This window comes from Lipotes vexillifer, unplaced genomic scaffold (genome assembly GCF_000442215.2).
Source record: "Lipotes vexillifer unplaced genomic scaffold, Lipotes_vexillifer_v1.1 scaffold325, whole genome shotgun sequence".
Lineage (NCBI taxonomy): Eukaryota > Metazoa > Chordata > Mammalia > Artiodactyla > Lipotidae > Lipotes > Lipotes vexillifer.
The window spans coordinates 1,024,793-1,038,167 of NW_006799313.1; the positions used below are offsets into that span (position 1 = coordinate 1,024,793).

The 13,375-nt window shown below is 36.2% G+C and overlaps 1 protein-coding gene across 1 annotated transcript in view; it reads left to right on the forward strand.

The window, feature by feature from the left end:
• The window catches only part of KIF11 (kinesin family member 11), a 57,695-nt gene that overhangs the window by 3,258 nt on the left and 41,062 nt on the right, over nucleotides 1-13,375 (forward strand). Inside the window, exons 2-10 of the mRNA XM_007471562.1 lie at nucleotides 802-934; nucleotides 1,165-1,262; nucleotides 1,351-1,429; nucleotides 2,521-2,706; nucleotides 2,935-3,059; nucleotides 5,529-5,619; nucleotides 6,174-6,416; nucleotides 7,885-7,980; nucleotides 11,693-11,781. Coding sequence (XP_007471624.1) covers nucleotides 802-934; nucleotides 1,165-1,262; nucleotides 1,351-1,429; nucleotides 2,521-2,706; nucleotides 2,935-3,059; nucleotides 5,529-5,619; nucleotides 6,174-6,416; nucleotides 7,885-7,980; nucleotides 11,693-11,781 — 1,140 coding nt within the window. The remainder of the gene's footprint in view (nucleotides 1-801; nucleotides 935-1,164; nucleotides 1,263-1,350; nucleotides 1,430-2,520; nucleotides 2,707-2,934; nucleotides 3,060-5,528; nucleotides 5,620-6,173; nucleotides 6,417-7,884; nucleotides 7,981-11,692; nucleotides 11,782-13,375) is intronic.

The following is a 13,375-nucleotide window of genomic DNA, read 5'->3' on the forward strand; positions in this document are numbered from 1 at the left end:
AACCTTAATTTTCAAATGAGGAGACAGGCACAAAGGGCTACATTGCCCAAGCAGACTGGATGGAGAGTCCTCACTCTACTGAAATGCCTAACGAGGCATTTATTATCTTAGATTACTTCACAGGGAGTCTTTCCCATCACCCATGCCTCTCCCCTATCCTACCCTGTCCCAATTAAGGCCACATTAAACTTTTGCCGTACGTTCTGCCTTTTACGTACCCTTTCTAAACATCACCTCTCTTATAATCACTTGTTTTATGTCACTGTTCCCCACTAGACCTCACAGTGCTGTGAGGACAAACAGTTAATACATGTGAAGCACTTGGGACAGTGAGTACCTGGCACCTAGTAAGCACTCAATGTATTAGTCATTATTTTAATCGTTTTTTTATTTTGTGCCATTTATCCACTGGCAGGTTAATATTTTGAACGCAAATCTGGTATGTTATTTCTACTACATCATAACCTAACTTGACTGGATTCTAAGAACAGTGGAAATAGAATTCTAAAAAATAAGTTTGGCATTTTTTACAAGTTAATTCTGTTAGCATCTACTCCAAGAAACTGTCAAAATTGTACATGTCTTTCAAAACTTTTTAAAAAACTAATTTTATTTCTGGGAATTGAAACCCTTAAAATTCTGCTGTCTGCCTTAGCAGTGTCATTTACTCCTCATTTAATCTCCATCACCAACAGTGTAGTTAAAACTTCACATTGTTCTTGTCTGAGGTATTAACAAAAATGTCATCAATAACCAGATAACTAAGAGTTCTTGAATAACCTTCTGTGTTTCTTTTTACAGACCATTTAATTTGGCAGAGCGGAAAGTTAATGCCCATTCTGTAGTAGAATGTGATCACATACGGAAAGAAGTTAGTGTACGAACTGGAGGACTGACCGACAAAAGCTCAAGGAAAACATATACTTTTGATATGGTACTTACTTCCTAAAATGCTTCTACTTCTTTATTATTCACTAATGTAAAGTTATCCTAGTACACATATTTTCTGTAGGTTCTAGTGTACAGTTACAAATTTCAGTTAATCCTTTAAGTTGTCAGATGGTTTCTAGTGGGCTGAATAAGTTAATATATTAAAAACAAAACTATTAAAGTAATTCTGAAGTGTTTTTTTTTTTTTTTAAGAAATGCCTTTTTTTTGGATAGGTTTTTGGAGCATCTACTAAACAAATTGACGTTTATCGAAGTGTCGTTTGTCCAATTCTGGATGAAGTTATTATGGGCTATAACTGCACTATTTTTGCGTGAGTGAAACACTATTTTTCAAATTGATGAAAAGGTTTAGATGCGTGTATTCGTTTTTTTGTTTAACACTTTTGTTAATTTTGACAGATATGGCCAAACTGGCACTGGAAAAACCTTTACAATGGAAGGTGAAAGGTCACCTAATGAAGAATATACTTGGGAGGAGGTATTTATTGTTTATAACAGACCTCTATCTCTAAAGTGGCTGAAGTGTAGCCAAATAAAACTTGGTTGAAGGCCTGTCTTGAAATGGAAAAGATCAGAGTACCCACGGCAAACATGAATTTAGGATAAACTACTACTACAGTAAAATTAAAGTGTATGGTATGGCTTTTGTTTAAGAAACATACATTCTTATTGGGAGAGAGAGGAGCAATACATATGGCACAGTTAAGTGATAAGAGAAGGGTCTGTTTCAGAGAGAATAGTTGGAGCAGACTATTGTGGGAAAGTGGAATGTGAGTAGGGCTTGAAGGGGAAAACCTTGCAGTGCGGGAGTTAGTATCAGAAAGTTAGCATACGGGGGAAGTGGTATGGTACTTTATTAATGATGGCTTTGAGTGTTCAAGAAATTAAGATAGCTGTATTATTGGATATTATAGAAAGCACATAGTACATTTCACAAAGATTTCTATCAAATGTGTTTAAATGAGTTTAATGACTAAGTTAATTTTCCATATTATCAACATTTAGGTAGATCCTTTTTTCTAGTGGTTACATACCTGAGGTATTAACTTACTTTGTGCATGGATAATAAAGTTATAGAATTGTAATCATAGGAGATATGGAACAGGATTAAAGCACAGTTTCAAAATTTAGAGAGTTGTAGCAGTTTTATTAAGGATACTTAGACATTTGAGAAACAACTTTGTTTTATGTCAGAATTAGAGAATATACTGTTAGATGAACCACTTCTGATTAAAATGATGGTGTTATGTTCTCACGAGAAAACTTGGAAAGGATTATTGAAATTGGCTTTATAAGTAGCTTGGTTCAATTGGTTTCTGTGTAATGCTCAGGCAGAAAGTGGCTGAGAGGAATGACAGATTTGTGGAAGGTGTAAGGAAGAATAATTACTATTAAACAGACTGTTGTAAATGGCTTGGCTTCTCCAACAGGTTAGTTTTTATTTTGTTTTTAAACCTGTTTTGACATACTTATGTTTAAATATACTATAAGGGAGGCCCTTGTTATATGTGTTTTAACTGCTGCAGTAAATGGCATTCTTTAAAGTCTTTATTAATGTTACAATTTCAGGATCCTTTGGCTGGTATAATTCCACGTACTCTTCATCAAATTTTTGAGAAACTTACTGATAATGGTACTGAATTTTCAGTCAAAGTGTCACTGTTGGAAATCTATAATGAAGAGCTTTTTGACCTCCTTAATCCATCTTCTGATGTTTCTGAGAGACTACAGATGTTTGATGATCCCCGTAACAAGGTAACTTCAGTTTTTGAGAATGAAATGACTCCAAATGTTAATGTGTGATACTTTGGGAAGTCTCTCCCTCTCTCCCTCTCTCCCTCTCTCCCTCTCTCCCTCCTTCTCTCCCTCTTTCTCTCTCTCTCTCTCTCTCTCTCTATATATATATATATATATATATACATATATATATATATATATTTTTTTTAAACCAATCTAATGGATGCTTTTTTGATATTTTGTCAGAGGGGAGTCATAATCAAAGGTTTAGAAGAAATTACAGTACACAACAAGGATGAAGTCTATCAAATTTTGGAGAAGGGGGCAGCAAAAAGGACAACTGCAGCAACTTTGATGAATGCCTACTCTAGGTGAGAAAGCCATTGTTTCCCCCACCGCTCCATTTCCTTTTTAAGAAGAATTATGAACTTGGGGAATCACAGTGGGGTGAATTAAGGTATGTGAGTCACACGTCTAGATTGTATGCTAGATTGCATGCCTTAGTGTAATTGGCTTGAGATTTATAGGGAGAGCACCAATGTTGGGAGAATGTTGAAAGGAGAACAAAGACAAGTTGAACTTGAGCAGAAGTATTAAGTCTTTTAAAGGAGAAGATTTCTTTTCCCAAATGAAATTATACATGGGAGCCCAGATTAAAATGTGGCTGCTGTAGTTGATTTGGCAGTAGGATGCTCAGAGGCTAACCTCCTCAGCCTTAGGAAGGTTTGCCCGAGCACTTTTCTGGAGCCTCTCAGTATACTGAGAACACAGTTTTAAAACCCCTGATTTGAGTAAGGATTAGAGGAAAATCAAATGACTTTATTTTATTTTTTTCCAGCTTTATTGAGGTATAAATGACAAAAATTTTATATATTTGGGGTGTGCAACGTGATTTTTTTTTTTCCAAATGGCTTCATTTTAATGTAGGAAGACAAATGGTCACTAACACTGGCTTTTAAGAGGAGAAAGGGGCATATTTGATAGTACCCTTTATAGGATGCATCCCAAACTCTCCAAATGCAGTTCACCAAGTCAGAGGTGATTTTTTTTCTGCTAGTCTTTGAAGGAAACATCAAAATGTACTTGAAAGAGCTATGGATTAGGAGTTAGATATTTGTGTTTAGTTCCAGTTAACTAAATATATTACTTCAGGTAGTTAAACTTATCTGAATATCATTTTCCCTGAGCTACAAAATGACTTTTAGGGCTCTCATTTCTTTGCTCTCTTATAGTTGGACATTTCTACAATATGCTATAATGATTATAATTGCAACTCTGTAAAAATATGTATGCATTTAAAGAAAGAAGAAAAATAGCATAAGATGAAAGTAATTAAGATCATGGAATTATGTGTGCTTTTACAATTTTAATTAAATTTTCCTATAATAGCTTTCCATTTAAAAACTTGTTATAAACCAATCATAGAATGAAATTTCCATTTTCATTCAATGATTGGTTTATAACTTTATTTAGAATTTGGAGGAATGAACTTAAGAAAATTTCTTTTCTCTAAATACTTTTCTCTGAAATATAAAATTCCTATTATTCTGTAAATTTGAATAATAAAGCATTCCCTTTTTCGTACATAGACTGGAATAAAGATCTCTTCTTATGAATGTATGTGATAAAGAGAAGGAAAACGTAATTCACTTTTCCAAAATCAGAGTTGACTTTTGTGTTTAATTGCATTAATTCCATAATCTTCAATTAGGAATGGGTAAATTATGGTAGGAGAACATGAGATGCATATTATAATTCAAATCTATAGTTTATATTTTTCCATGTGCCCTTCCTCTTTTCTGTTACATAAAATAATTCAAATAATTTTGTAAAAATGATACTTATTGTAAAATTTTCCAAGTAATATGAAAAGTACAAATGAGGAAATTAAAAATTACCATATGCCAACCATCAATGACATTAACAAACATAATGTCATTTACCAAATGTCATTGATGCAGAAAGGAATGATGTCTTTGGTTTTCTATATGATTTTGATATCTCTCAGATAAAAGTTGAATGTCAATATACAGCATAAGACAGACTTTGGAAAACTTTATAGTCTAGCAGTGATTATCTTGTAGTGTTTTGGTAAACACTGTTTACTAATTTCTGCTGTTCAGTGGAAGGAGCTACCTATCTCTGATGACATTCTCAAAGCAGAGCAATGTACTTTTAGAACAATTGACTTTGAAGGGGAGTAATCAGATGGCTTGCCTGGTGCTGTTTGAATTTATGGTAATGACATATTTCAAGTAGTTTTTTAAAAAAAAATTTTTTAAATTTTTGGCTGCGTTGGGTCTTCATTGCTGTGTGCAGGCTTTTCTCTAGTTGCGGCGGGGGGCTACTCTTCGTTGTGGTGTGCGGACTTCTCATTGCAGCAGCTTCTCTTATTGCGGAGCACGGGCTCTAGGCGCGCGGGCTCAGTAGTTGTGGCTCTCCGGCTCTAGAGCGCAGGCTCAGGAGTTGTGGTGCACGGGCTTAGTTGCTCCGCAGCATGTGGGATCTTCCTGGACCAGGGCTCAAACCCGTGTCCCCTGCATTGGTAGGTGGATTCTTAACCACTGCGCCACCATGGAAGCTACTCAAGTGGTTCTTATAAATAGAAAGATAGATTGCAAGCCTTCCCTTTTGGGATCTCCCCCGTCGGGGGCAGGTAGAAGAAAGCAAAAACCTAGCATTCTATTCATCCACTGTCTTCCAAAATCTTATTGGTATCTTCTCTGATACTATCTTTTTCTACCCTGGTGGATTTAGATCTTTCTTTGCTGTTTTCAATATTTTATAGAAAGCAAATAATGTTTTGTATAATGACTGGGCAACTTGGTCTTGTTTTCTAGTCGTTCCCACTCAGTTTTCTCTGTTACCATACATATGAAAGAAACTACAATTGATGGAGAGGAGCTTGTTAAAATTGGAAAGTTGAACTTGGTAAGCATCAACCTTAATAACCACTGTTTCATTCTTTCTGTTTTTTTTTTTTCTAGTTTTATTGAGGCATAATTGCCAAATAAAATTAAGTATTTAAAATGTACAACGTGGCAGGATATCCTTTCTCATGGCTGAATAATATTCAAGTGTGTATGTGTGTATCACATCACATCTTCTTTATCTGTTCATTCATCATTGGGTACTAAGGCTGTTTCATACCTTGGTTATTGTGAATAATGCAGTGAACGTGGGAGTGCTGATATTTCTTTGAGATAGTGATATCATTTCCTTTGGATACATACCCAGAAGTGGGATTGCTAGGTCAGATGGTAGTTCTATTCCAATGTTTCATTCCTTATCACCTCATAAAGCAGCTTGAAGGTTTGTATTTATAGACAATATTTTCGTAGTCATTGGGTTATTAGGTTTGTAGTGGATTGTTAATTATAGAAAAATTACTGGCTATTTAATATATTTATGTAAAATACGAGAATGAAAGTCTTCTATTCCAAATCCAATAGACTGAGAACTTACTTTTATTTTTAAAATTTAAGGTTGATCTTGCAGGAAGTGAAAACATTGGACGTTCTGGAGCAGTTGACAAGAGAGCTCGGGAAGCTGGAAATATCAATCAATCCCTGTTGACTTTGGGAAGAGTTATTACTGCTCTTGTAGAAAGAACACCTCATGTTCCTTATCGAGAATCTAAATTAACTAGAATCCTCCAGGACTCTCTTGGGGGACGTACAAGAACATCTATAATTGCAACAGTTTCTCCTGCATCTCTCAATCTTGAGGTAAGCTCTTTGAAAGGTATCCGGAAGTGCAGTAGCTATAATTCTTATTTAATATCACATATTTTTAAAGTTCATCAATTGGCTTCATTCATTCTATACTACAGTAAAAAGAATCTGAGCATTGCATGTGGACATGTAGAGGAGGATACCACTGGAAAAATTCTCTTTCTCCTTTCTGGCAGTTTTTAATCTTAAAAAACTACTTACTGGGACTTCCTGGGCATGGTGGTTAAGAATCCGCCTGCCAATGCAGGGGACATGGGTTCGAGCCCTGGTCTGGGAAGATCCCACATGTCGTGGAGCAACTAAGCCTATGTGCCACAACTACTGAGCCTGTGCTCTAGAGCCTGTGAGCCACAACTACTGAGCCTGTGCTCTAGAGCCTGTGAGCCACAACTACTGAGCCTGTGTGCCACAGCTACTGAGCCTGCGTGCCACAACTAATGAAGCCTGTGCACCCTAGAGCCCGTGCCCCACAACAAGGGAAGCCACCACAATGAGAAGCTCACACACTGCAACAAAGAGTAACCCCCGCTTGCCGCAACTAGAGAAAGCCCGCACGCAGCAACGAAGACCCAATGCAGACAAAAATTTAAAAAAATAAAATAAAATAAATAGTTACTTAAGGGGGGTGGGTGGGATGAATTGGGAGATTGGAATTGACATATATACACTACTTTATATAAAATAGATAACTAATGAGAACCTACTGTATAGCACAGGGAACTCCACTTAGTGCTCTCTGGTGACCTAAATGGGAAGGAAATCCAAAAAAGAGGGGATATATGTATACATATAGCTGATTCACTTTGCTGTACAGCAGAAACTAACACAACTTTGTAAAGCAATTATACCCCAATTAAAAAAAAAACCAAACTAGTTACTTAATTGCATCTTTCCACACAGTCTTCAAAGAAAATTGCTGTGGTCATTAGCAGTGGATGGTCTAATTGAGGACTTAGAAGTGGGTTAAGTGAATGCTGCTGTTTTAGAGGCTGCTTAGAGAGGACTGAAGATGGGGTTGGATGTGTGGGAACAGGTAGGAAAAACCAAGAGAAACAACAAAGATGGTAAAATCTTATATTGGGTAATGTGCTTTAAATGGAATTAGGAAAAGCTTTGATAAGGTCTCTAACTCCCCTTTCATTTAAAAAAATATCTTTATTGGGATATAATTCACATACCATGAAATTCACCCATTAAAAGTATATAATTCAGTGATTTTGCTGTATTCACAGAGCTGTGCAACTGTCACCAAAATCTAAGTCTAAACATTTTTTTTTAATTAATTAATTATTTTTATTTATTTATTTTTGGCTGCATTGGGTCTTCGTTGCTGCACGCGGTCTTTCTCTAGTTGCGGTGAGCCGGGACTCCTCTTTGTTGCGGTCCGTGGGCTTCTCATTGCGGTGGCTTCTCTTGTTGAAAATTAGTATTTTCAGTAATTGGCCTTTTCTTTTCATCACAGGAAACTCTGAGTACATTGGAATATGCTCACAGAGCAAAGAACATACTCAATAAGCCTGAAGTTAACCAGAAACTCACCAAAAAAGCTCTGATTAAGGTATTTGTGAATTTTTGTGGAGTAATGTAATCTTGTTTGACAAATGTGAAAATGAGGAGCTGAAATAGATAATTGTTAAAAAAATTTATTAAATTGCCTATGGTAAGGCTTTTCATATAATGATTTGAACTAAATACCCTATGTGTTAAAATGTTTTTTCTAATGCTAATATGTTGACTTTACCAGCTCTATCAAGTCAGCAAAATTTAAGTATATAATGGTGCTTCAAGGAAGTTTTAATTAGCAGTTCCCTAATGAATAATGATATCGAGCATCTTCACATGTTTATTATCCATTTGTATATCTTTTATGTGAAATGTCTACTAAATCCTTTGCCCAATTTTTTTTTTTTTTTTTGCGGTATGCGGGCCTCTCACTGCTGTGGCCTCCCCCGCTGCAGAGCACAGGCTCCGGATGCGCAGGCTCAGCGGCCATGGCCCACGGGCCCAGCCGCTCCGCGGCACGTGGGATCCTCCCGGATCAGGGCACGAACCCGTGTCCCCTGCATCGGCAGGCGGACTTCTCAACCACTGCGCCATCAGGGAAGCCCACCCCAATTTTTAATTGGGTTATCTTTTTATTAAGTTGTAAAGAGTTGTTCATATCTTCTTGATACAAGCCCTTTATGAGATTATTTTTAAATATTTCCTCCCAGTCTGGCTTGTCTTTTCCTTTTCTTGGTAATAGTTTTTTTTTTTTTAATTGAGGATTTTATTGAGGTAACTGTAGATTCACATGCAGTTGGAAGAAATAATACAGAGAGATCCTTTGTACATTTTATCAAACAACATAGTAAAAAATCACAGGGATATTGACATTAATAACAACTCACTGATCTTATTCCCCAATTTTCCTTGTATTCATGTGTGTGTGTTTAGTTAATGCTGTACAATTTTGTCACATGTGTAGGTTCATGGAGCCACCACAGTCAAGATACTGAACAGTTCCATCACAATAAGGATTCCTCATTGCCCTTTTATAATCTTTTCCTTCCCACTTTCACCTCCCCTCCCTAATCTCTGCTATCCACTATCTGTACTCTATTTCTAAACCTTTGCCATTTCAAAAGTGTTATTGAATGGAATCATATAGTATGCAAACTTTTGGGATTGCCTTTTTTTCACTCAGCATAATTCCCTGGAGGTTCACCTGACTTGTGCATATCAATAGATTTTCCTTTTTAGTGCTGAGGAATATTCCATGGTATGTGTATACCATACATACAGTTTGTTGTCAGATTCACCTGTTGAAAGACATGTGGGCTGATTTCAATTTTTCACAATTATAAATAAAACTGCTTTGATCATTCGTTTACAGTAATTTGTGTTCACATAAATTTTCATTTTTCTGGGATGATTGCCCAAGAGTATAATTGTTGTGTTGTATGGTAATTGAATGATAAGTTTTTAAGGAACTGCCAAGCTGTTTTCCAGAGCGGCTGTACCATTTTACATTCCCACTAGCAATGTATGAGTCATCTAGTTTCTCCACATCCTTACCAGCATTTGGTGTTGTAACTATTTTTTGTTTTAATCATTCTGATGAGTATGATAGGTAATAAATAATATCTCACTGTGGTTTTAACTTACATTTCTGTACTGGCTAATGGTGTTGAATGTCTTTTCATGTCCTTATTTGCTGTTTGTTACCCTCTTTGGTAAAATGTCTGTTCATGTTTTTAGGCCCATTTTCTAATTGGATTATTTGTTGTTGTGGTGGTGGTTTGAAAGTTTTTAATATATTCTACATACTAGTCCTTTGTCACAAACATCGTTTGCAATTATTATCCCCCAGGCTGTACTTGTCTTCTCATCCTCTTCTTATGGGCTTTTGCAGAGCAAGTGTTTATAATTTCGATGTGGTCTAATTTGTCAATTTTTTTCTTTTATGCATTGTGTTTTGGTGTCAATTGCAAGAACTCTTTGCCTACCTCTAGATCCTGAAGATTTTTTCCTTTTTTTTTTTAAAATGAAGGTTTTGTATTTCTACATCTCACATTTAATTTCATGATCCATTTTGAGTTGATTTTTGTATAAGGCATAAGACTTAGGTCAAGGTACATTTTTTTCACCTATGGGGTGTCTGGATGGCTTTAGCATTCTTTGTTGAAAAAGCTATGTTTTCTCCATTAAACTGATTTTGTATCATTGTGAAAAATCAGTTGGGTATATTTGTGTGGGCATATGTCTGGGATTTCTATTCTGTTCTATTGATTTATGTCTGTCCCTCCACTAATATACAGTTTTAATTACTGTAGCTTTTTAAAAAAAAATTTTATTGGAGTATAGTTGATTTACAGTGTTGTGTTAATTTCAGGTGTACAGCAGTGTAATACCTCTTGGAATCAGGTAGGCAGTTTAAAGGAAGTTTATTTGAGAAAACCTCTTTTTTCATAAAGAGCCTCAAAATTGTCAGGACCTGAGGAAAACTACAGTGATTTTATATTCATTGTTATAAAAATGCCAGGCTCTTTTATAAGCATTAATTTTATTTAGACACTTGAATTTTTGAACCCTAATGTTATTATTAAATCTAAAATATTTAACAGTAATTCTTTAAGATGATAAAATATTCGGTCATTTTAAAAATTTCAATTGTTTCAGTGTATATTTTTAATTGTTTTAGGATCCAATTAAGGTTTACCCTTTGCAACTTTTTGATCTATCTTTAGGTTTCAGTACATTGGTTCTTCTTCCATCTACTTTCCTTCATATAATGTATTTGTGGAAGTATCTGTATTGTTGTCCTGTAGAAGTTTCCTGTACTATCTTGACATGTTCTATTCTTCATATTTTCTATAAATTGGTAGTTGGATTTTGAGGCTTGATAGATTCAGGTTTTATTTATTTATATATTTTTGGCCAAACTAGTTCATAGGTGGTGGTATGTTCTCCCACTAGGAAGCACAGAATGTGGTTCTTTCTCTTTTTGAGGGGAATTGATTATATTCAAGTGACTTGATCCATTAGTTCTTTAACGATCACAAAATGATAATTTTCTAATTCAATTATTCTTTCTTAGTTGATTGCTGGACTACCTCTATAAAGAGGAACTTTCCCTCAGCTACCCAAGGGTATAATTCTTATAGGAAAGGCAGGACAAATGCTTGATTCATTTCCTTTGACAGTTTTGAGAGTAATGAGTTGGTTTCCCAGCTTTCTTAATATCATTATAAACTCATGGACTTAAAATATTTGTGCTTACCAATTGTAGTTATACTAACTACAGTTGTAGTTGTAATATCCTCACTGATGTTCAAGCTGTCCCATCTTTGGTCAGTGGGTACCTCTTAAGTGGGTTCTTGAGTCCTTTTCTCTAGCCTAGGCTTCTTTGGCTTTCTTCCTATTTTGTTTGACAAGATGTTGTAGGTGCATCTTGAATGTTTCTTGCCCCAGTCCTAGAGTCAGACGCTTCTCTAAGAAATCCTGGTTCCTTTTAATGTGAGATGCTATTTAGAGACCAACCTGGGTACTGGAGGTTGTGTTTTTTCTTCAGAAGCCTGTATTTTTATAATGAGTGCTTTTAAAGGAGTTTTGGAAGCTGTTGAAACACTTTATTCTAAACAGATTAATATTGAATGAAAAGTATGGTTATGACTTTTTATCATACATTTTTATGCTTTAAAAAACATAGGAGGGCTAACTTTGTTTTATTTATTGCATATCTTTCCCAAATTGAAGTGTTACATTGACATGACATTCTTCTTGCATAGGAGTATACAGAAGAGATAGAGCGTCTGAAACGAGATCTTGCTGCAGCCCGTGAAAAAAATGGAGTGTACATTTCTGAAGAAAATTTCAGGTAAGCCCTTGGCTATGGGAATTAATTTCTAAGAGTAAGCATTTTCTGGTAATAGGCTGTTTGAAGTGCCTCCTATAGATGCTTATTTTCATTTTGACATTAACAAGTAGTTATGAAACAGTTTAAAACTCTTTTTATGTAACTTTATTTTTAGATAATGATAGATTCATATGAAGTTGTAAGAAGAGTACAGAGGCCCTATTTTTCACCCAGTTTCCCACATCTTAAGTAACTGTACAGTATCAAAACTGGGAAATTGACACTAGTACAATGTGTGTGTATAATTCTACCTCATTTTATCACATTTGTAGATTTGCTATAGTTCTACAGTTAAGATGCAGATTTATCCTATCATTACAAACATCTTGCTCTTGCTACCCCTCTATAGTCATATTCATTAACCCTTCTTCCCCAGTGATCCCTAACCCCTGGCAACCACTAATCTGTTCACTTTTTTTTTTTTTTTAATATTTATTTATTTATTTATTTATTTGGCTGCGTTGGGTCTTCGTTGCGGCGTGCAGGATCTTAGTTGCGGCACATGGACTTCTCTCTAGTTGTGGCACGCAGGCTCAGTAGTTGTGGCATGCGGGCTTAGTTGCCCCGCAGCATGTGGGATCTTAATTCCCTGACCAGGGCTCGAACCCGTATCCCCTGCATTGAAAGGCAGATTCTTAACCACTGGACCACCAGGGAAGTCCCTCTGTTCACTTTTTAACCCTGGAGTAGTTTGTTTCAAGGAAAGTTTCTACTGAAGCTTTATGTAGAAACAACAATAATAACAGAGGCAGAGGGCAAGTGGGATGCTAAGGATTATAACTTGAAAATTCCTGAATGCGTTTATCCTTGAAGATACTAAGGAGGGTGACTTTCACAGGGCATTTTTGATAATAACCAAAAGCATTTTAATATAACCTTTTACTCTTTTTTTTTTTTTTTTTTTTTTTTTTTTTTTATTTATGGCTGTGTTGGGTCTTCATTTCTATGCATGGGCTTTTCGCTAGTTGTGGCAAGTGGGGGGCACTCTTCATCGCGGTGCGCAGGCCTCTCACTATCGCGGCCTCTGTTGTTGCGGAGCACAGGCTCCAGACGCGCAGGCTCAGTAATTGTGGCTCACGGGCCCAGTTGCTCCATGGCATGTGGGATCTTCCCAGACCAGGGCTCGAACCTGTGTCGTCTGCATTGGCAGGCAGATTCTCAACCACTGCGCCACCAGGGAAGCCCCCCCTTTTACTCTTTTATAGATGTTATATTACATGATGATTCTAATGGTATATAAATCATTTAATAAACTCATTTTTTCCATTTATTTTCAATTACCATAATGTGCTATATCCTCCTGATTGTTGTTCATATGTTAGTTTTACAAATGCTCAAATTTATATTGTGTATTGTAGGGTATTAAACAATAATTCTCCTTTCATTCTTCCTATGTGACTTTATTTATTTATTTATTTATTTATTTTTTTCTTGCGTTATGCGGGCCTCTCACTGCTGTGGCCTCTCCCACCTGCGGAGCACAGGCTCCGGACGCGCAGGCTCAGCGGCCATGGCCCACGGGCCCAGCCGCTCCGTGGCACGTGGGATCCTCCCG